Source organism: Amblyomma mixtum, chromosome 2 (assembly GCF_055824585.1).
Source record: "Amblyomma mixtum isolate Tamu chromosome 2, ASM5582458v1, whole genome shotgun sequence".
In the NCBI taxonomy this organism is placed as follows: domain Eukaryota; kingdom Metazoa; phylum Arthropoda; class Arachnida; order Ixodida; family Ixodidae; genus Amblyomma; species Amblyomma mixtum.
The window spans coordinates 106,250,678-106,274,362 of record NC_143013.1 but is presented as its reverse complement, the minus strand read 5'-3'; the positions used below and the strand labels follow the sequence as shown (position 1 = coordinate 106,274,362).

The window sequence follows — 23,685 nt, the reverse complement described above, 5'->3', positions numbered from 1 at the left end:
GGTGAGGGCGAAAGCCGAATTGAGTGTTCGGTAGGAGGTTGTTATCTTCTAAGTATCTACTCAGTCTCGTGTTGATGACCCTCTCTATGAGATTCCTCAAACACGAGGTCAGCGATATCGGTCATAGATTATCCAGTTTAAGGGGCTTGTTCGGCTTCGGAATGAACCGAACCTCGGCTGTCTCCCGGGATATTGGTAACGTTCCCGTAGCCCAATGATGCTCATTGAAGCATTCCACCAGCGAGGTAATGGTGTCATTGCCGAGGTTAAATAAGAGCTTCGCTGTTATTTGACCTGGACCTGGAGCTGCATTTTTTTTTCGTGGCCGCGATTTCTGCTTTGATTTCTTCTTGCGTGAGTGGGATGTCCAGCTTGAGATTTGGCAGCCCAGAATACTCCGGCTGTTCCACGGCCTGGGCTGTGCACAGATACCTGGTCTTGGGCTTTTCCATCAACTCTGTGTCCGTAAACTGGGTGGTGTGTACGATCTTCGTGCGCCTGTCTTTAGTGGCCGACTTGCTGCTGCTGGGGTCGATTAGGACACGTAGAAGCTTCCAAGTCTTTGACACACCCAGCTTTCCCTGAATACCATCGCAGAGCGAATTCAAGTTCTGTCTGGTTAAGGATATGGCATCGGATTCTGCCTTTTTGTTTATGTCCTCTCTTTTTTTTCTTGAGTTTGCGGTTAAGCCGTCGTCTGCGCCATCTCTTTGTCAATGAGTGCCTCGCTTCCCATGAATGTAGAAAGTGCGGATCGACCGCTGGGCAATCTTCTGTCGTGCCGACCTCTTTCGTAAAGGCTTTCAAAGTGTGCACCTCCTCCTTAACCCATTCCTGTAGGTCGGTAATAGGGTTTGCAGTAGATGCCTGGGCCTTTCTCCACCTGTCCCAGTTCGTAACTCTTGCGATACCTATTTTGCGCTTGCACGTGCTTGTGCTTTATCTCCAGAGAGTATGAAGTGATCGCTTCCGAGGTGCTGCTCGGGATTCTTTCAAATGGCGCTTTGTATGTTCTTGGTGAACGTCAGGTCAGGACGTTCGTTTTGGTGTTGGTATTCCTAATTATTGTATTGTTTCGCTTTTTTGAATCATGTATTTTCTTGCAGCTAGTTTTTTTTTGCAATCATGCGTATCATTTTTTCTAGGCATGCCTATGTATGCGTTAACCACCTTTTTGTAACAGTTTCATTTTATATCTATGTACCACTCCCCTCAATAATGCCCTGTGGGCCATGAGGGTATCAGAAAAAAAAAAAAAACACGTATCTCTACTGACACTGTTTCCCAGCCTCGTAGGGTAAGTGGGATCGGTCAGGATCGATAACACTTCTTGCGTCCCTACTTCTTCCAGTTCTCTGCCTTTTGGTGTCGCCGCCGGGTAAACAGGCCAAACACGTGCTTTCGCACGTCTCCTTTGTCTAAATACGTTAAATCCTGTAACCTTTTTTGTTTCGTCAGTCGTCTTTCCGTGCTGCCACATGACGCAGTTGGTTGCTAGCAGTTCTACATATTCTGTAATAAGAAAATATGTTCATAGGGGTTGCGGATTTGGTGAAAATATGTTTTCAAGCAAAAATGCCCTTACACAGATTTATTCACCAAATTACCAGTTGTTCTGGCTGATACGTTTCCGTGGGAACTTCTTTTGGGGAATTATTCAATTTATCATAAAGTGAAGATGATGGATGCCTTTGTCCCCATCAAACAATGTCTGTACCAATGTTGCTTTGCCCTTTGGCCATGTTTTTCCTTTGCTTGTAGTGTCCTCAGTCACAGAAATATCATGTTTATTTGTTCCTCTTGTTCAAGTATTAGCCATTATTTCTTAGTTCGATTGAAATACAAGTGTAGATGTTTGCATGTGCTATCAGTGTGCTTTTTATTCCCGTTCTGTATTCTCATTTTCTTCTGTACAAGTTATGAGTGCTGCACATGATTTTAGCAATAGACTCCTTCAAAGGGGTAGCTAACGTATGTTTCTGCACACAGAAACCTTATCGAGGGCACAGGACTCCAAATGTGAGTGTGTAAAGTTAAGTTTTGTTTTATGGCGTTTTTATGTGAATGCCTATGAAAGTTAAGGTCCATTTTATACGGTTTCTAAACTTATGTTTCTCTGATGTGTTTCTAAGAACAAAAATGCAAGTTACATGTTGGATACCTGGGGTACTACCTGCTATACTTTACTGTAGATTTAGTAGGCTGCTTTACAGCATCCGTGTCGAGTGCTCATTTTAATGCAGTCTCTAGATCTGTGCACTGAAGTTGGCCCGCGCTATTTAGAAGCCGAGTTTAAACAAGCAGTACTGTCTAGTACCTAACATTTTTTGAGCTAGTCATCGGAATCTACGAATTAGCCTGAAGCGTAACGAACAAACGAACGAAAAAGTAACAAACGAAAAGCGTAAAGAACAAACAAATTTTCCACAATTTGCTATTATGTTGTTTTGATTATGTTTAGGCGTGCAATTCCAGTTCGTCCCTTTTCCATCTGTCAAAAAATTGTGCCGGCAAATGCTGTGTTTATTGTCCTCTCTTTAGAGAAATATAAACTGGTATTTCTTGGTCTTCGTGACTTTTTGTGATTACTTTACGCATTCTTCAGTTTCTTTTTAATTAAATAGATTGATATACCTAGCTAAGCAGCCCTGTAATGCTATCGGTGTTGTTATTTCAATTATGTGTGCAGCGTAGTAACTGCCATACTTGTGATAATCCAGTGCTAGTTGTAACTGCTGTTGGTGTAATTTAATGTTATCGGACATCGAATAGAAGGAGCATACCTGGCATGTACAAGTGTAATTATGAACACAGTGTTTTGAACCTTTCTAGTAGCAATGGTTTTGTAAAGTGCTTTTAAAGTGCCGTCTGAGGGAAATAACCGCTAACGAACTTACACACCAGCCTAGAACTCTGTATGATCCAAGAACTATGTCTTGCGAGAAGCTTGCTCGAAAATAAAGCCACTGACCACAAACTTTGTCCCATGTTTTCATGTGGCCCTTAATGCCAACCCTTTTGCTCATTATGTTGCGATTTTCAGGATTCACACTGGATGAAATTGACATTCGAATGATTTAAATCGCGCAAGTGCAGCATTGAATTCAATATTTTTCTTTAATAAGCTCTATTAAGGACTGAAAAATGAGTAAGAAATTGATATGAATATTAAGCCTACAATATACGGGAGTATTATTTAAGATCTCTTAAAGACAGAGATATAACAAACTTTATTTGTCCCATGTGGAGCTGCCGATAGGGGGCTTCCTTGGGCACTGTTGAGGATGTTTAATTGCAGGGATTCGGTGTTTCAACCACAATGAAGAGATAGTACATTTATGTCAAGGGAAGACAAAAGAACAACTATGTTACAGCAATTGGGAACATAGATCGGATACGGCGGTCTTGTTTTCGCTTTATCGCTTGCCGACCATCTCCCAACGTCGCCTTTCTTACCCGTTGCGGGCTACCCATTTTATTAAGATTTGTTCAACTAGCGCCAGAACAATGTTTGATTTGAAGCAGCGCAAGGCCGGAAGCCAAAGAAGAGAGCAGAGAAAGAAACGGACAACACTTGTGTTGTCCGTTTCTTTCTCTGCTCTCTTCTTTGGCTTTCGGCCTTGCGCTGCTTCACATCAAACAATGAATAACCAACTCGTCCATCAGCTTGTGCTTTCAAGCTTCATTTCTAGTACAAAGGGCCCTGTTTTTTCGTCTTGGTTTCAGCGCTGTGTTGTCCGTTTCTTTCTCTGCTCTCTTCTTTGGCTTTCAGCCTTGCGCTGCTTCAAATCCAACAATGAATAACCAACTCGCCCATCAGCTTGTGCTTTGAAGCCAGAACAATGGTTCATGTACTTTTTACAGAAGCGCCGTTTACATAGGGGAGTCGGATTAAAATTTTCCCTGGCGGCCAACGGAGTTCCCGTTTCGTTTCGACGGAGTAAGCCGATACGATGCGACACGGCTGCGGCGTCGTGTGTATGCATGGCGCCATGGTCTTCTCGGGAGAAGGAGATGAAGGCAGAGGTCAGATGACTTTTGCATACAACATTTTTGGCCTGTTCCTTGCACTACTACCGCGTAACGATATGGACGCAACGGTGCTAGTTGGTATATCTTACCTTTGAGGTTCCACTGGGTTTTGTTCTTGATTACAAAGAACATTATAACCTAACTGATGTGATATACGACCTGGTATTATTCCATCTGTAGTGTAGTGTAGTCTTCGAAGGCGCTGCGTCGCGAACGGCTAGCGGTACGCCTCGGTTTAGTCCTGAGGCAGCGATCAGTCCCAGCTGCAGCGATCAGAGCACACGCACGAGCATCGGCGCCGTTGTCTTCGTCCTCTTCTTTCTTACGCCAGCCGCCCAAGGTTAGGGAGCCGAAGGCCTGTCTTACAACTGCCCCCGGGCGAAAAGGCGCCATCCTGGCGGCCTAGGGTGATGTGACGATGGCGGGGTCGTAGTATGGTTTGAGGCGGTCGGTGTGGACAATTTCACGGCCTCGGCGACGATGATCAGTAGACGGTGTAAGGGGTTCGATGAGGTAATTGACGGGGGATGTCTGCTTAAGAATGCGGTAGGGGCCCTGGTACTTGCTGAGAAGTTTGGAAGAAAGGCCGGGACTTGAGGAAGGAACCCAGAGCCAGACCAAAGAGTCAGGAAGATAAGTTGGAAGAAGGTCAGAGGGATCACGGGTGCTTTTCTGCAGCTGCTGGGCGTGTGAAGTGAAAGACCGGGCAAGCTGGCGGCATTCTTCGGCATAAGTGGCGGCTTGAGAAAGAGTCGTAAATTCAGAAGCATCAGGGCGGTAAGGGAAAATGGTGTCCATAGTACAAGAAGGCTCACGGCCGTAGAGGAGAAAGTATGGAGAGAATCCGGTGGTGGCTTGAGCAGCGGAGTTATAAGCATAGGTGACGAAGGGTAGAACGTGGTCCCAGCTGCAGTGATCGGAAGCCACATACATGGCCAGCATGTCGCCAAGAGTGCGGTTAAAACGCTCAACCAGGCCATTTGTCTGCGGATGGTAGGCAGAGGTGGTGCGGTGAACGATGTTGCATTCCTGAAGGAGAGCTTCGACAACTTCAGACAGAAAGGCCGGACCTCTATCACTCAGCAACTCTTTGGGAGCACCATGGCGAAGAATGATGCGATGGAGCATAAAGGATGCAATGTCGTGGGCGGTACCAGATGTTAAAGGCGACGTTTCGGCGTAGCGGGTAAGATGATCGATGGCGACGATGATCCAGCGGTTGCCGGCCGATGTGCTGGGGAGAGGGCCGTAGAGGTCGATGCCAACACGCTCGAAGGGCTGCGCTGGGCAAGGCAGCGGTTGTAAAGGAGCGGCGGGTCGGCGAGGTGGGTTTTTTCGGCGCTGGCATGCGGTGCAGGACTCAACGAACTTGCGCACATAACGGTACATCCCACGCCAGTAGTACCGATGTCGTAGGCGGGTGAAGGTCTTCAAGAAGTCGGCATGGGCACATTGGGGATCATCGTGGTAGGAAGAGCAAATGGAGGAGCGGAGATGGGTCGGAATGACAAGCAGCCACTTGCGACCATCCGGAAGGTAGTTCCGGCGGTAAAGAAGCTCGTCTCTGATGGCGAAATGGTGGGACTGACGACGCAGAGCACGGGAAGGAGGTCGAGACGATTGGCCAGATAAGAAATCCAAGAGGCAAGCGATCCACGGGTCTCTGCGTTGCTCAGAAGCCATGTCAGCGGAGTCGAGCGTCAAAGAATGCAAGGCGGATATAGAAGGCGCTGTCTCGGACGGCAGAGGGGAACGTGAGAGGGCATCAGCATCGGCATGTTTACGGCCGGAACGATAGACAACGCGGATGTCGTACTCTTGAAGTCGCAGAGCCCAGCGCGCCAGTCGGCCAGAGGGATCTTTCAAAGAGGACAGCCAGCAGAGGGCGTGGTGATCGGTGACAACGTCAAAAGGGCGCCCGTACAAGTAAGGGCGGAATTTGACGATCGCCCACAGGATGGCTAAACACTCCTTCTCGGTGACAGAATAGTTCGCTTCAGCTTTTGGTAGTGTCCGGCTGGCGTAAGCGACAACATATTCGTCAAAGCCAGGCTTGCGCTGCGCGAGGACTGCACCGAGGCCGACGCCGCTGGCATCGGTGTGGAGTTCCGTCGGAGAACGAGGGTCGAAATGACGCAGAATTGGCGGAGTGGTCAAGAGGCGACGGAGTGTCATAAAAGCGTCATCACAGGCTGGCGACCAGGCCGAAAGGTCATGGCCGGAAAGGAGCTTCGTCAGAGGGTCGATGATAGTGGCGAAGTTGCGGACAAAGCGGCGGAAATAGGAGCAGAGGCCCACGAAGCTGCGGAGGTCTTTTACAGAAGTCGGTTTCGGAAATTCTGCTACAGCCCGCAACTTTGCCGGGTCCGGGAGAACGCCATCCTTGGACACGACATGTCCGAGAATGGTGAGCTGCCGAGCTCCGAAGCGGCACTTTTTTAAATTGAGTTGGAGGCCAGCGTCGGTCAGGCAGCGAAGAACAGTCTCAAGGCGCTGGAGGTGAGACGAAAAATCCGGCGAAAAGATCACAACGTCATCTAAGTAACAAAGGCATATGTGCCACTTAAGCCCGCGGAGTAGGTTGTCCATCATGCGCTCGAATGTGGCGGGTGCATTGCAGAGGCCGAATGGCATGACATTAAATTCATAGAGCCCGTCGGGTGTAACGAATGCAGTTTTTGGGCGATCGGCCTCTGCCATCGGCACCTGCCAGTAACCAGAGCGCAAGTCCAATGAAGAGAAGAACTCAGCGCCCTGCAGGCAGTCGAGGGCGTCGTCGATACGAGGGAGAGGGTAAACGTCCTTGCGTGTAATCTTGTTCAGACGACGGTAGTCGACGCAGAACCGGATGGAACCGTCTTTTTTCTTGACAAGGACCACCGGCGATGCCCACGGGCTTTGCGACGGCTGTATCACGTGGTGCTTGAGCATGTCGGTCACCTGTTCGTCAATGATGCGGCGCTCAGCGGCTGACACGCGGTACGGACGTTGGCGCAAAGGGGCATGGGTGCCAGTGTCAATACAGTGGGAGACGGTGGTTGCGCAGCCCAATGAAGTTTTCTGGTAGTCAAACGAAGCTGCAAAACGGTGCAGGACGGCGACAAGTTGGGCCCGTTGGGTAGGCGTCAGGGCGGCGTCGACGGAACGGTGAAAAACATCGAGAGGGGACGGATTGGCGATGGGAACAGGCGTAATGGCGCTCACGTGAAGTCCGGCCGTGCTATCGACGAGGGGGTAGGCTGAGGCGGGATCGAGCACGGCAACACTGCCAAGCGATTGGCCCCGGAGCAAAGTGGTAGGGCAGGAGAACGGGTTGGACACATAAATAGCGCTTGAGCCACAAATAATTGTCAGCACGGCATGAGGCAGCAAAACAGATTTTTGGTCAGCGCATCGTAAAGAGGGCGTATATGTTACAGTTGCGTCGGAGAGAGCAGCACAAGAAAGAGGCACGAGCACTGAAGAAAAAGGCGGAACGTCAGTGTCCTCTGAGACGACCACAGTCGCGACAGCAGCGTCGTGCACGTCTAAGGGAGCGTCACGGAACGGCGATAACTCAATTTGAGCACGGGCGCAGTCAATAACAGCGTGATGTGTGGAAAGGAAGTCCCAACCAAGGATGACGTCGTGAGATGAGCGGGCGAGGACGATGAACTCGATTGTATAGGGGACGTTCGCGATAAGCAGGCGGGCGATGCAAGCGGCTAATGGTCGAATGTCCTGAGCGTTGGCGGTGCGGAGAGAAACGGCAGGAAGAGTCGTCGTCACTCTTTTGAGTCTGCGACAGAGGGTGTGGCTAAGAACAGATACGGCTGCGCCAGTGTCAACAAGTGCTTCGACGGCGACTCCCTCAACGAACACGATGATGATGTTGGCGGGCACGGATACAGGTCTTGAGCGAGTCGCTGGCGGCGCAGTTCTTGCCTACGGAACTGCGGCCGTTAGTTTTCCGCTTGCGGAGCGGGTGGGCGGCGGAGCATCGGAGAGCGGGAACGTCGGCCAGGGGACGGCGAGCGGTGAGAGCGGAAACGGTAGCTAGACGAGGACGGATCGGGAGGCGGCTCATGTGACACAGGCGAGGAGGTCTCGGATAGATCGTAAGTCGGCTCACGCCTATAAATATACCGACGATAGTCGCGACTGCGGCACAAGCGAGCCACGTGGCCAGCGACTGCGCAGGCGTAGCAAATAGGGCGGTTGTCTTGCGTACGCCAGGGGTTGAGAGGCTGCGGCTGTGGTCTTGGGCGGGCAACCGGACGATAAGCGGTTGCTGCACGTCGCTGGGGCTCTAACAGGTGATGGGGAGGCCCGTAGGCAGGCGCAGCAGGCGAAGGCCGCGGTCGCGCCACAGCATCCGCGTAAGTCAATGGAGCCGTGATCAGTGGCTGCTGAGGAGGTGGAGGAGGAGAGGGCAGTACCTCGGCGACCTGCTCCTGTATGACACGCTGGATGTTGGGAGTGAGCGGCGGCGCAGGAGTAGGTAGGCTGGTCGACAAGCTCAGCTGGCGGGCGACTTCCTCACGGACGAACTGCTTAATGTGCTGGAGGAGCGACTGATGGTCCAGAGCACCGTCCTGGGGAAGAGTCAAGCTGGAAATATTTGCCTCTTGAAAGCCGGCTCGGCGGGTCGAAAGGCGCTGTTTGCGCAGCTCATCGAAGCTTTGGCAGTGGCTTATCACGTCGGAAACAGATTGGGGATTTTTGGCAACGAGCATCTGGAAGGCGTCATCATCAATTCCTTTCATAATATTTTTTATCTTGTCGGCCTCACTCATGGAAGCGTTGATGCGCTTACAAAGGTCGACGACATCTTCGATGTAACTTGTAAAATTTTCGCCGCTTTGTTGTGCCCGGCTGCGCAAGCGTTGCTCGGCACGGAGCTTACGCACAGCGGGACGGCCAAAGACCTCCGTGAGGCTAGTTTTAAGATCCTCCCAGCTGGAGATGTCCGCCTCGTGGTTGCGGAACCATAGATTGGCAACGTCGCTCAAATAAAATATAACGTTGGTAAGCTTGACGCTGTCGTCCCACTTGTTATAAGCGCTTACGCGTTCATAGGAGGCCAACCAGTCCTCCACATCGGTGTCATCCGTGCCGCTGAAGATCGTAGGGTCGCGCTGACGGGCGGCACCAGAACAGATGACAGCAGGGCCAGCAGGCTGGACAGGTTGGGCCGGGGGGTCGGGCACCGTGGTAGAGCCTTGAAGCCTGGGCATCGTGGCGTATCCCGATGGGGAGAGCAGACAGCACCTCCACCAAGTGTAGTGTAGTGTAGTCTTCGAAGGCGCTGCGTCGCGAACGGCTAGCGGTACGCCTCGGTTCAGTCCTGAGGCAGCGATCAGTCCCAGCGGCAGCGATCAGAGCACACGCACGAGCATCGGCGCCGTTGTCTTCGTCCTCTTCTTTCTTACGCCAGCCGCCCAAGGTTCGGGAGCCGAAGGCCTGTCTTACACATCTATATTGTTAGCGGCCGCAGTAGCGGTGTCAAAAACGGGAAAACTGCTGCATAGAAAAATCTGACCCTTGTTTTCACCTCCTTCTCTTGGATGCCGGCGTTGGGAGATCGTGGCGCCATGCATACACAGGACTCCGCAGCCCTGTCGATGGGCTGTTTGTAATTGCAAAATGCAGTCGAATATAAAAGAACTGGCCACTGCCATGGCTGAAACCTCCAATTTGTAATCGCGAAAATACCATGAAAATCAGCTCCTGTAGTCTAGCGTAACTACTACTTATTTTTTGGGGTGAAAGTCTATCACAAATTCACTCCCATTGCCCACCGCAAATATTTGTGGTTTTTTTTTTTGCGAAAATCAACCCCAAATCTGGTCCCGTTGCCAGCCGACACTGATCCGTAATATTTTAGTTGAAAACTGGCCCCGAAGTAAACGTATCATATAGAACCTCGATTCGTACGACGCTATATATAGAGGACAAGGCTGTTTACTTCAATCATGGTTGATTTGTGTTTTTTGTGTATATGCCTGTGCAGAATACCTGGCGAGTTCAAGGGCTATAGCCATGAACGTTCCTCATATACCTGTATTTCGCCGAACCAATGCGGCGAGGAATTCACCATAGCTTTGTTGCCCCCCTCCCTACTCGAGGTAGCGTGTTTAAGGGGCCACGAAGCGTCGTTGTAATACGATTAAGCGCGAAAGTTAAAAGAGCTTACTGCTGTTGTTGTGACTGAGAGAAGGATGAAGAGGAAATGGCACGGGCCTGCCGACTCGCTCGAGCCTAGCCACCACCGCTGCCACGTGCAGATAGAGGAGAGTTAAAAGATCAGAGGAAGGAGAGAGAGGAAAGAAAAGATGCGCGTCGCAGCAACAACTGCGTCCGCCGGAGCGGACGCTGCTCAAAAAGAAGCGGCCGAAGCCGCGCTCGCCGAAGCGAGAACAGATACTTGCTTTAAGCGCCCTGTACTATAAAAAATCAAACGGTGTAGTAAACTCCGAGGAGAACACTGGTTTGAGTGTGTTCATGGAACAAGCCCCGTCGGACGTGTTTCAGGCACAAAATGTTAAATATAGCAAGACCCACATACATTGGATTGGAGTAAACTTTATTTGTGCCTGCAGTTGGGCGCTCGCGCGCCCCGACGAGGGCCTACGTCGTCTACGAGGCTGCCGTTACTCGGCGCGGGTCTCCGCTCGCCGTTGCCGGCTCGCTGGGTCCCTGCCTTTCGAGCGCCCCGAGGACCTGCTGGACGGCCCATAGCTGTTGGTCATGGTCGTTGCTCTTCGCTGCTGCCTCCAGCCGCGGCGGGATTGTTCCTGATCTTGCTTCCTTTGGATTTCTGATGCAGTCCCACAAGATGTGCGTCTGATCTGCCGGCTCCCTCCGGCAGACTCTACACGTATCGGTCGGGTAGGTCTCGGGGTACATGCGATGCATCAGTCCCGGGCTCGGTAGCGATCCGGTCTGGAGCTGTCTCAGTAGTACCACCTCCGCTCGACTCAGCCTCGGGTGCGGGGGTGGGAGAGTCCTGTGAGCCAGGCGGTAGGCCTTCGTGATTTCGCTGTAGTCGGTCATGCGGTCCTTGGCTCCGAACCACGTCGGACGGTGTGTTGCCGGGGCGCGGTTGGTTAGCGCTCGCGCCGCTGCGTGTGCCGTCTCATTGTGGTTCGCACTGCGTTCCGACGCGTCGCCCGCGTGCGCCGGAAACCACTTGATTCTTACTCTTCGGTCTTGCAGTTTAGTCGCTCGTAGTACGCGCTCGGCCTCCCTGCAGACTTGGCCTTTGGCGAAGTTTCGCACCGCCTGTCTCGAGTCACTCAGCACCGTGTAGCAGTCTGCGTCGGCGATGGCCAGGGCGATGGCCACCTCCTCCGCTTGTTCCGCTCCGGCGCCTCTCACGCTCGCTGCCGTCCTCGTGGCGCCGGTCGACGCCTCTATGACGACCGCTGCGAAGGCGTTCCGTTGGTATTCGGCCGCGTCCACGTACCGCGCGTGCTCGTCGTTGGCGTGCAGGTCGATGAGAGCCTTGGCCCTCGCCGCTCTTCTTTCCTTGTTATACTCGGGGTTCATGTTCTTGGGTATGGGGTCGATTCTGGTCTGGCGTCGGACCTCTTCGGGGACGGGGAGCTTTGTCTCCGCGTCGTTCGAGTGTCCTATTCCCAGGTCGTCCAGTATCTTCCTCCCGGCTTTGGCCGTGGACAGCCGCTCCAGTTGAGAGGTCCGTTGCGCTTCGGCTATTTCTTCGAGCGTGTTGTGGATCCCGAGTTGTAAGAGGCATATACAGGATTGTTTTACTTGCCATGGCATTGTTTAAGCTCTAGGACTATTTCAGAATAACGACAGAAAAAGAAAGTAACCAACAAAAGAGAAACAATAATCATGCAGGCAGCTCGTGGCGCACAGCCTGCTGCATAGCACGGATCCAATGTATTTTTAAGCGCGGGAAGAGGACGGACAGGTCTTTGGCGGTTCACGCCGTGCGAGATCACTAATGCGAGAATGGGGTCCTTGGACACATGCGTTCCCGGTGCTGTGGCACCTCCTGATTTTGAACATGGCGGAAGGAAGGAAGGAAGGGAAAACTTTAGTTACACTAATGGTTTTTCCTGCGGTTTGGGGGCATCTTCAGAGACGTCTTGGTTCTACCCCCAGGAGCCTTCTCTGTCGAAGTCGTCCGCCTCTAATCAGTGGTCGGTTGCCCTCAGTCCAGGGCTCCGCTGGCCACTGCCGCCCGTTGAGCTCGCTGTACCAGACCTTGTTGGTCTTCGCAGCGGTCGCTGGACAGCAGAGTCTCCCACTGCTCCGCACTCGGGTTTTGTACATGGCGGAAGAAAAACTCAAAAGCAAGCGTTGCATGGCAGTTTTGAAGCCAGTAAAAAAAAAAATAAAAGGGAGGAAGTGGCGCGCTTCATTGGCCAGAACCAAGACTCGGCTCTTAGGGCGGGCTGGTTTTGGGATGCCCGGAGAGAGAAGTGGCTTCAGAGCGGTTTAGTTACTACGGCTCGCTGCATAAGGCATCACTGACGTCTCAGTTGGTTTTTGAACGCGATAGCCTTAATTTTCCCGTTCTGGGCAAAATTCGGCTTCGTCGGTGTTGTGAGCAGAAAATCCCCGGAGTGGAAACCAGATGAGCCACATAGGTTACGTGGCCTTGAGGGGACAGCCCAACCTGCCCACCGGATTGTGTGCAAACTGACCACAGTGGCGGGTTGCAGCTAAATTAATGATTGGTCGCTCGGGGGGAAAAGCACCTGGGTTACACAAGCGTCACTGATGGCAGCATCTGTTATCGCAGGGCAGTGAGGCATAGGTTAACTCCACCACTGCGCCAGGAGAGGTATGACGACTCCCAGCGATCTATGGGTGAAGTCACGAATGACGAATTCCGCACACATGTGCATTAATCAAGCCACTACGCTATTGCGTCATACACTTAGACGCAGCTTACGTGTCCCCTATAACTTTTCCTCGACTATTAAGGCGGAAGCCTTTAATGCCTCATACTGTCGTTAGCAGCCATGTCGGCAGCCGCGTCGACAGCCGTGTGTGTCGGCAGATGTGTCCGCGTTTTGACGGGTGTCCACCGAGATATGCGAGACAGTTACTGCGTAATTTCCTTTCCTCAAATACAATTTGCAGTTTCTTTATTACGGCCACTCTTTCCCTTTCTTCTTTAACTCCCACTTCCTCCCTTCCTGTACGGTGCAGTTCGGGTGTCCACCGAGATGACAGAGAATTACTGCGCCATTTCCTTTCCTCAAAAAGCGTTGCGTTCAAAGGGCAATTTATTGCGCCGAACGGGTGGTAGCGTTCCGTGGACTGCCTGGCAGAGCTACAACACGCGGTCGCGTTCCACTCCTCAAGGCGAAGCTTAAGCGTAATTAATTAGCATTTAAATAGTATTTAGTCATTATTTAATAATTAACCACTAATCAGTAATTTGTCATTACTTGGTCATCAATTGTGTGTGACGTCATCCAGTCGTGACGTCACCAGTGCCACATAGTCAAGGTGGTGCGGAAAACCCTTTCGCCTCTACGCACTTTGCACAGACGAAGTGCCTCATGGATTTTTTTGAAGCGTATGAACGGTCCACTCTTCCACTGTTTGCTTGCACCTTTGAAACACGTAATTCTCATGATGACTCAGATATTTTTTCAGGACGCTCTTATAACTGCGTGTCATCATATATCTTGTGCAGTGGACACGTGTGCCGTGCCGGCCACAGATACAGCAACGGTGGGTCAAGAAAACGGCGAAAAGAAGAAACGCATCTGTTGGACAGATGAAGAGACGCGTAGCTTAATCATGATCTGGAACGATCTCATCCTGGAGATGCGTCGAGCCAGGAGGACCTGCAAGTTTTACACGGATATGGCTGACCGGCTGCGTTCTATGAATGTCTTGAAAACAACTGAACAACTTAGAAACAAAGTCAAGAACATGACAAAGCAGTACAGGTAATGGCCGATTTAAAGACCTGCTTTAAGTTTCTTGACCATTGGCGGCTGTTTCATTTCGTTTGATTTATTCGTCGTTAGCTATTCTTTGCGGCCGGCCGCAGCAGTCAGAGCGCACTTTTACTTTTGCAAATGTCTTATATCAACGTGTGATCAGTCACTTTTTTTGTTTCAATTTAGGCGATGCAAGCATCTTGCGAACACTGGGTCCGGGCCCATGCAGTGGAAGTTTTTCAGGGACCTCGATTCATTTCTTGGATCTTCTGAAAGTGGCTCCGCTGAGAAGGTACCTACAATTATAGGACTTCTTTGCAGCTGATGCGGCCTCTAGTTTTGCTTACCTCGTGTGGAACTTCTCTGTTGTCTTGCATGGCAGACTCCTGCATCCAGTAAATATATTACCGGAAACTTCGCAAACAATGCGACCACAAATGTTTTTTAATAAAAAAAAATTTTACCGACGATTACGTTACTTCCTAATGCGAAATTTGAGCGCAGCAAATAAGCTGTTTCACCTTTTCGATAGATTGAGGCAAAGAAATCGAGCAACACATGTATGCGCTATCACATAATTTTTTTTTTTTTTTCACACGTATTCCTTTAAAAAGACTCCACTAACAGTTCTTGACAGTCATGAAGGAAGCTTTGTGGTCGGAGAAATAGAGTGATATATGTTCGAATTGGTACTCCAATGCTTGATTCTCAAAGACGAGATCTATACAAGTGCCTCGCGAGGTTGTCACAGCCGTGGGACGCGTTACGAGCGAGAGGAACGGGATGTTCTCCCGCATAAGTGTTAGGAAATTGCTGTTTGTCTTTATGCCAACATTAAAGTCCCCCACTACTAACATCGGTGTGGATCGATGGACGGTTAATGCGAGTTGCAGGAAGTGCACGACGTCTTTCGTGAGTGCGGTAGGGGCGAAGTAGGCAGCTACTACCTGCTAGCCGTTGAGCAACTTTGCGGCGCACAGTTCGCCAACTTCATGTGACGTGCCAAACATTTCGACTGGTATTGCAGAGAGACCTGTGCGCAAGTAGATAGCGACTCCCGCCGCTCTGTTGTGGTCTCTGCGAGCACCACAGCAGTATAGGAAATCTATGATTTCGAGAGGCTCTTCGGGATCCATCCAGGTTTCAGCAAAGCAAAGTACAGAGGAATGGCGCAGAATGTGATCGTGGTGTACGTCCTTGGCATGTGCGGCAAGGGAGCGTACGTTAAGAATGTGGTTGTGAATGATGAATCAAGTGCTGCCAGCGAATGACGCGTCCATTGGTGGTGGTGGTGAAAAACTTTAATCAAAGAGAGCTTGAGGGTTAAAAAAAAATAAATAACCCTGCTGCATGGTCGGTATCCTTAGTCCGGGACACCGCATGACGAGGCCCCGTCTCGCGCCCGCTTCACCAGAGCCCTTTGGGACTCCAGTGTGGAGCAGTTGAGGAGGGCAGTCTCCCATGCCTCTCGGGTGGGGGTGGGGGAGGGGGGAAGGTGAGGATTCTGAGTACATGCCCACACCATGTGAAAGATATCGCAGATCTCTCCACAGTGCGGGCAGCGCCCATCTGTGTTCGGATCGAAGTGTTTTGCTATTGCAGGACAGAGAAGGGTTCCGGTCTGCAGGCGCCGCAGAGTTCGCTCCTCCGCCTTACTCAGCCCCTTGGCAGGTGCCGGGTAGAGACGGTGGCTGTCGCAATAATAAATTAGGATTTCGCGGAACCGCAGAAGCGGTTTATGAGCTTCTGAGCCATGAGAGCTAGGATGAGGAGCCCGGTGTGTGAGCGCTCGGGCGGCCGCATCAGCGGCCTCATTGCCTCGTAGACCCTGGTGGCCAGGAGCCCAGATCACTTTTGTGCGAGTTGGATCGGCGAGAGCGCGTCTTAGAATTTGCGAGGCCAGAGGTGATATTTCGCCTGCAAGATAATGTTCACAGGCCCGGCGAGAGTCTGTAATAACCGTTTTCGATTTTGGATCGGCGGCAGCGAGAGCTATTGCGACTTCCTCCGCTCGTGTTGAATTTGGGGCCCGAAAAGATAGCCCATCGACATTCATTCCCCGGTGGACTACGGCAGCCGTGAAGAATCCGGCGGGCGACGGCCCTGTGATGTCCACGTAATAGACGCCCTCTTTATACCCATATTGCCTCTCAAGCGTGCGAACCCGCGCTTGTCGTCTGCCTTCATGTGAAGCCATGTCCATGTTACGCGGGAGCGGAGCGACCAAGAGCATGTGGCGCCACAGCACCGGGATGTTCTCCGTCCCCTCTGGTATGCATGTGTGTTGGATGTGTAAGCGGTTTAGCAGGCGGCGCCCAGGCACCGTCTGCGATAGCCGCGTATATTGGTTCGCGAGGTGGGCCTCCCGCAACTCCTGATAGGTGTTTACCACTCCCAACGCCTTCAGTTTGGCGTTGGAGGTAGCCACCGGGAGGTCCAGTGCTCGCTTTGTTGCCTTCCTGATGATGGCGTCAATGCGCTCGTCTTGTTGTTTGGTGGTGCGTAGGTACGGCACGGCGTAGAGGATCCGGCTGGTCACGAAGGCATAGGCGAGCCGTAGCTGTCTGCGTGTGTTACTGATGTGTGGTTAACATGTTAAGCTTCGCCTGTAAGAGTGGAACGCGGCAGCGTCTTGCAACGCTGCCAGGGAGTCCACAGAACGCCATCGCCAATTCGGCTGTACGATTTGCTGGACGGTAAATTTATTTTTTGAGGAAAGGAAATGTATCTCTCTCGCATATCTGGGTGGACACCTGCACCTCGCCGTAAGGGAAAGGGGGAAGATGGGAGTGAACGAAGACGCCGTATTAGCTAGACGCGCCTTTGTTCATTCCAAACCATTCAGCTGGCATTACGGAGTGGCTAGCGTGCTCGTATCGCACTCCGGAGACCCTGGTTCGATTCCCCAACTCGACCAATTTCGTTCTCGGTTTTATTGATTTATGCGGTCTAACTAGAAAGGTTAATTAGGCTATTTCATATTTATATTATTGTATTTCTATCCATCGTGTTCTGTCATTAACCTGTCAATTGTTGGAACTATCTAGGATGTTCGACACAACGTATATGAAACGAGGGGAAGTGCGTGGTGGTGGAGGGAACGCGGCTTCGTACTTATCCCGCGGACGCTGTTGTCGCTGCGGCGCGCGTCTTTCTTTTCTTTTCTTTTGACCTCTTCATTCTCCTCTATATTAATTAGGCTAATTGATTAATTAAGCAATTAACTAAACTCAGTCCAACTTAGTTGCAGCATCACTATACGATCCCTTTGATTGGTTGCATGGTTACCGTATTTACCCAATTCCAACGCGCACCCAATTTACGGCACCAAAAAAAAATTCAAGCCCCGATTCTAACGCGCGCCCGATTTTGGTAATAAAAAAAAAAAAAACTACAAGCCCCGCTTCTAACGTGCATGTGACTTCCACGAATGAAAATAATTTGCAACCGTTTTTATATTATAAGGGGAGATGCGGGTGAAAAAACCGCGATTTTTTTCGATAAAGTCGATTTTATATTTTCTTGCGTTTTGTATTCCCCCAAGCCTCTTCTTTTATGTGTAAAAAAATCAAAGCCGATAATCAATGGGAAGTTAGTAAAAAATACAATTAAAGCACTCGCGGTGGCTCGCGAAAGTGCGAATTTGACCGAATTTCGGGAACGCGGCATTTCGCTCCACGGCGTCGCCCGCTCTTGAATATTCGCGGGGAAGTAGGCCTACCCATCGTATACGAGAAGCCACTTCGGCAGCGGCGCATTCTTGATAAAAATACGAAAAAAAAAAGCGTTTCCCGCCCGAGTCGAGCGTCGCGACTGGCCCTTCAAATCACGTGGTACGATCGGAGCCGTTCCATTGGCTACGAGCATTCCACCGCACGGTCGGGCGCAGACGCTCTTTCTTCGTTCTGCCGCCACCGAGACGTGAACCAACGCTTCTGCCCGGGTTTTTCTCCTATCTCCGCTATGGATGTGACTGAGAAACGAGATTTTCGCTCAAGCAATTTCCTGACAAAGCATCAGTATAAAGGAAGACGCCCCAAGCGCAAGCGGAGAGCTCCGGTTACGGGAGGTTCGTCTGCTGCTAGGCGTAACTGCGGCAACATGCTTCTTGCGGAGCATCGATGACTCCGTCAGTGCGTCTGAAAAGATCTTCGACTGTAAAAACGGGCGCGGGAGCGCTGTTATCTGTGAGATCGGCATGATGCACGACCTCGTCAGCGGCGCGGCGTGCCCCGCCCGCGGACGATGTAATCTCTGTCAGAGAGTCGGCCGCAAAACAGAAAGGAGTCTCATCGTTTTTGGAACTTTACCGCCGAAATGACGCGTTTCCGATAACCGTTGTTTCATCAACATATTCTTCGATCCGCGTATCTTGATCGTGCAACGGCATTGATGAGGCGTCCGCCCGCGGCAGTGCACGGGATACCGTCGCCGTGAACGCGGTCCGTGGTCGCTGAGCACGCGACCAATGACAAGCGCCACACCGGTTGAAAACGGCTCCTGCGACGCAGAAAACGACGAGCAAACGTGCTCCCATGTTTCCAGCAGTTAGTGAGCTCCCACATCGTATAATGGCGATGACGATGGGCAGCTATGGGGCAGTTTCGGTTTGCACTCGAATCCAACGCGCATGCGATTTTGAGACGTATTTTCCCCGAAAAAAGGTGCGCGTTGTAATTGGGTAAATACGGTACTAGCCAAAGTACAATTGGCCCAATTTGAAATTCGCGCACTGTGACGTCACGAGCATTTCGACCAATTGAAAAGCGTGACATTGGGGGCGGAGCTGGTTACGAGGCCGACGACGACGCGAAACCCAGGAACGGACGCCAAAGAGCTGCGCTCTAAAATTTTAGGTTAGGCTACATGGTTAATGCTCTCATATGTAAGCTATCGACAGGCCTAAGCCAATCAGTCGGGCCACTGAGAACGGCAGCGGCCTGTCCTTTTGTGCGTCTCGGTACACAGGAGGGCACGATGTGGAAAAAATTACACGCATTTGAGCTCCGCCTTTGCTGGTATGTCGCTACAGCGTTAAAGGCGCCCTGCAGCGATTTCTCTTCACACACAGTCACTGTTCTTTCTTCGCATTCATATATTTATCACAATTATCATAACAGAGTTTCCACATTCCTGACTTTGAATTCCTCCATACTGAAGTTTACGCGCGTAATGTTACTCTAATTAGTATCTAATTAACACTCTTTAGTTACCTCTACTAATCACCACGTTACTGAGCGTCAAATTCAGTCAATACCAGACACACACGAACCCCTCTCCACCTTTTACCTCAGCCAGTTAAGCAAACGTGCCGATGTGTTCTAGTAAGAAGAGTGCCTGTGTGGCGACCCCGATGATCGCGAGTTCGAGTCCAGGCGTAAAATTTACGGAATTCTTTCTTTACGTATAATAAATTGTTTAATGAAGTAAAATCGCTTTAGACACGCACTCGAGCTTGAATTCACATCAGAACTTTTTGCAATTATCTTCATTCCAGACATACACGCTCGACGTCATCCGTGACGTGGGTTTCTTGACACACTGACGCCCCGGGAAGACGCCGGCTTTTTCCGCTGAATGATAGGAGAAATTCTAGATGCCCGTGTACTGTGCGATGTCAGTGCACGTTAAGCAACCCCAGGTAGATATACCCAGCGCCCGCGTGCACGGGCGGCAAGTTGAGGGAGCTGCCTGCGTGGTGGGCAGCAGGTGCAACAGGCACCGTGGCGGCTGAAATCGCGAGGAAGAAGGCGGCGGGGAAGCCTGCGACGTAAAAAAGCATGGTTTTGAAGCGAAAATGAGCGATTTTAAGCAGAACGCCAAACACTTTACCTGACGTTGTTGACAGCAGGGAGAGGAGGTCTACTGAGCAGTCATCACTGTGGAACCACAGGCTGGCACGGGCAACTGAAAACCTGTCACCGATGACACCGTGGTGAACGGCTAGAAACGGCTAGCTGTACGGACAGATGGTCCATGCATGGGGACCGAACTTAGTGTGGTTCTGCCGGCGGCGACTTACCGCGCTCTACGAAGGAAAAGGAGACGGAGAGAATGAGTGGGCGAAAAAGCGTTCGCGGAGTTGGGGTGCGATGCCGACCACCGCACCAAACTACATGTCTGCAGGGACAGAGAGCGTGCGTCAGGATTAGCTTTTCGGGGTCAGCTTCAGTGCGCCGCTGGGACGATGGACTGGCTTGTTCAGGGGCTTCAGGAGGAGCCCACAGCATTGAACCACAACAGTTTCGGTATAGCAATTGCCAGGTTCTCCGGAATTAATAATATATGCGGATGATAGGAATGTTTTTTTTTTCAAGCACAAGACAAATGAATCCCTTGAAAAAAAAAACACAGTTAGTGTACCTCGCGAATCTTTCTGCATGGTTCCTAATGAAGTGTCTAGGAGTACATAATGATGCGACTAAATATGGAATTTTTAAGCCAAAGAGAAAAAAAGATTCGTGCATCGCGAACATAAAGTTTGAAAAACACCCTTCTTAGCCAAGTTACTGAGGAAGCTCCTTGTTAGCAAGCTGTGCAGTGATCTGTCACGAGTGGCTCGTAGAATATGTAATATACAGCATTTACGATCGGCATGGCTAAATATGAACATATACTGTTCTTTATTGTACTCCAGGTTAAGCTATATGGGGAACAATATGAGGAACAACGACAAACTCAAATATCAACAGGCTACTGGCTTTTCAAAAAGAATGTTACGCGCGTATGAAAACTATCATGGAGGCATCACAAACTTATGCTAGCAACCGCTTTTCATAAAATATGCCAGGCTCAGGGATGACTAGGTGCATTATTTAAAGTTGCTACTATGGAATCACAAGTAAAGACTTCACAACACGTACAGAGATTATTCCTCTGATTATGCAATCCGAAATCCTGTACTTTGGCAACCATTTAACGAAACTTCTGATTGGGCTAGATGGTCTAGATTGGGCTAGATGGGCTAGATGATGATTGGGCTAGATAAAATTTGGCAACCATCAATAAGAACTAATTAAGGACGAGAAACCTTACTTTTTCAAAAAGTTAAGATATTTAATATAACAGACGTAAACGTTGATTTAACCAAAAGCTTTCCTGTTTTCAGAACTGAGTGTAAAAATTTCTTCGTTTCATGCAGTATTTTCTTCGCACCGTAATATCAGTGTCATTCATTGTTGACTGCTTTATTTCTTCATGAAATACAGTGAAATAGTGCTCTCTTTTTCTGGTGTTTGTGATTCTTAGTTCGAAGAAGACAGGACAAGGAGGAAATGATAATATGTCGTATTCTTTGTTCGTCACACTTTGTTTGTCAGATGGTTCTATTTTCGGACGTACTTTGTTCTATGCAATATGAAATGTTGCTTTTGCAATCATTAATTTTGCTGCCTCGTCTGTTCCTTCAGTATTACGTGTGTGATCTCTAACTGTAAAGTGCACGACTACTGCACTTAGAGTTTTATTGTGCTTTCTTATTTCTTTTTATAATGTGCATATATTTGTCTCGCTTTTCATGTTTAGTGCCACCGGCGAATTTTATTGAACTGATGTTCAGATAAAAATTCGTGTGCAGAAGGCAGAGGCCCCGTCAGCCCCCCCCCTCCCCCCTCTACACGTGTTCTATAGGAAATAATGAAAAAAATGTGTTGCTGACAGCGCGTTGGCTCCTTTTCTCCAATGACTGAATCGTGGCGCAAGCGACGGTGACAAAGGGAATGTGTGTGCCATGTGGGAAAAAAAAAGAGAAAACTTTAATGTTCTTTTAGTGTATTACCGCGAACTTTTGTAGAGTTTGTTCATTCTTCAAAGCTGCTGGCACGCCATTTTATCGCTTTGTTTGCGGTGCAAGACGCGACGAGAATTATCTCGATTTATCGCATCCAGGAGAAGCCGATTCTACGTGTGTTCCAGAATGCTGTGGTAACTTTGCACGCGTATCTCGAATGTTCCCTGCGATCTTTACAGTGAGAGCAGCTGAGAGCGGCAGGCATTCTTTTCGACGACCACCGAGCACGGTTGTTGCTTTCGCCGCCACCGAGTCATTGAGCGCAGGTCAGCCCCGTAAAGGAAGGGAAAAGGGAAACATTTATTAAGGCGGAAGCCTTTAATGCCTCATCGTTGTAAGCAGGAGCTGTCGACAGAAATGTCACGCTTTTCAGTTGGTCGAAACGGTCTTGACGTCACAGTGCGCGAATTTCAAACGGGGCCAATTGTACTTTGGCTACTAACCATGCAACCAATTAAAGGGATCGTATAGTGATGCTCCAAGTAAGTTCGACTGAGTTTAGTTAATTGCTTACTTAACCGATTAGTTCAATTAACCTTTCTAGTCAGACCAGATAAATAAATAAAACCGAGTAAGAAATGGGCCGAGCTTTGGAATCGAACCCCGGTCTCCGGAGTGAGAGTCGAGCACGCTACCACTCCGCCATGCCAGCTCAATGGTTTGAAATGAACAAGGTGCGTCTAGTGGATACGGTGTCGTCGTTCACTCCCATCTCCCTCCCTTCCCGTTACGGCGAAGTTCTGGTGTCCACGGAGATATGCGAGACAGATACATTTCCTTTCCTCAAAAACCAATTTACTGACGAGCAAGGCGTATTTGTCCGCGTTTCAGATTGGTCCAAATTGTCGTGATGTCACAACGCGTGAATTTTGACGGGTGTCCACCAAAATATGTGAGACAGTTACTGCGCAACTTCCTTTCGTCAAATACAATTTTCGACTAGTGTCTACTGAGATATGCGAGACAGTTAATGCATAATTTCCTTTCCTCAAATACAATTTTAATTTTCTTCACTACGGCCCCTCTTTCTTCTTTCACTCCTCTTCCTCCCTTCCTGTACAGTGCAGCTCAGGTGTCCACCGAGACGACAGAGAATTACTGCGCCATTTTCTTTCCTTAAAAATCGTTGCGTTCAAAGGGCAAGGCATCGCGCCGAACGGGTGGTGGCGTTCAATGGACTTCGTGGCAGCGCTACAACACGCTGTCGCGTTCCACTCCTAAAGGAGAAGCTTAAGCGTCATTAATTGGCAGTTAATTAATGCACCAACAAAATGTGAAGTGAACAATCGCGTAGCATAATGCAGCACTCAGGCTTTCGCCTTTCAGCACTTTAGCCGCTAAAGTTCCTCGTAATTTTTTTTAAGCATGAAATGCTTTTAGCCCCCGTTGTCGGCAGTGTGGTGACGTCACGCCGAGACCGAGATCCACTCATCCGGGCATTGAAATCCACTCATCCGGGCATTGAAATCCACTCATCCGGGCATTGAAATCCACTCATCCGGGCACTGAATTCCAGTCATCCGGGCACTGAAATCCACTCATCCGGGCTCTGAAACGAGAACATCCGGGCACCGTACGAGACTTAACGAGAATTAACGAGACTCTGTAAGCCCTCCTACGCGACCGGCATGCAAGCGCCGGTTGGTCTCCAAACGAGACAAAAAATAACTGCTGCCAGTGCCTTCTCAATGTTTATCAAGATATCAGTGGAGCTGTGGGTTTGATAATGCACGGAATTATAATTTCCGATTTCTAATAACTCGTGCAAAAAGCACATAAATGCCATGTTACACTTCGTTGCCGTACGTGATCCGGGGGAGAAGCGCTGCGTTCAAAGGGCAACGCATCGCGCCGAACGGGTGGTGGCGTTCCTCCCTTCCTTTACGGTGCGGTTCGGGTGTCCACCGAGATGGCAGAGAATTACTGCGCCATTTCCTTTCCTCAAAAAAC

The 23,685-nt window shown here is 50.1% G+C and overlaps 2 protein-coding genes across 3 annotated transcripts in view; one reads left to right on the top strand and one right to left on the bottom strand.

Annotated features, from left to right (window-relative positions):
* LOC149360453 (myb/SANT-like DNA-binding domain-containing protein 1) overlaps positions 1 to 23,685 on the top strand; it is an 82,118-nt gene that overhangs the window by 44,150 nt on the left and 14,283 nt on the right. For both annotated transcript variants that reach the window (XM_089572322.1, XM_089572321.1), the window contains exons 2-3: positions 13,694 to 13,952; positions 14,133 to 14,238. In XM_089572322.1, the coding sequence (XP_089428448.1) occupies positions 13,801 to 13,952; positions 14,133 to 14,238 (258 nt within the window). In that variant the 5' untranslated portion in view covers positions 13,694 to 13,800. The remainder of the gene's footprint in view (positions 1 to 13,693; positions 13,953 to 14,132; positions 14,239 to 23,685) is intronic.
* On the bottom strand, positions 7,797 to 9,274 carry LOC149360454 (uncharacterized). The gene is made up of 2 exons (XM_089575313.1): positions 8,243 to 9,274; positions 7,797 to 7,810 (listed from the first exon to the last, which is right to left on the bottom strand). Exons 1-2 carry the CDS (start codon positions 9,246 to 9,248, stop codon positions 7,797 to 7,799), a joined length of 1,020 nt encoding a protein of 339 aa, XP_089431439.1. The 5' UTR covers positions 9,249 to 9,274.

Bases quoted from the DNA above. Each gene is read 5' to 3' on its own strand.
- LOC149360454 (XM_089575313.1), bottom strand. From the start codon at position 9,248: ATGCCCAGGCTTCAAGGCTCTACCACGGTGCCCGACCCCCCGGCCCAA.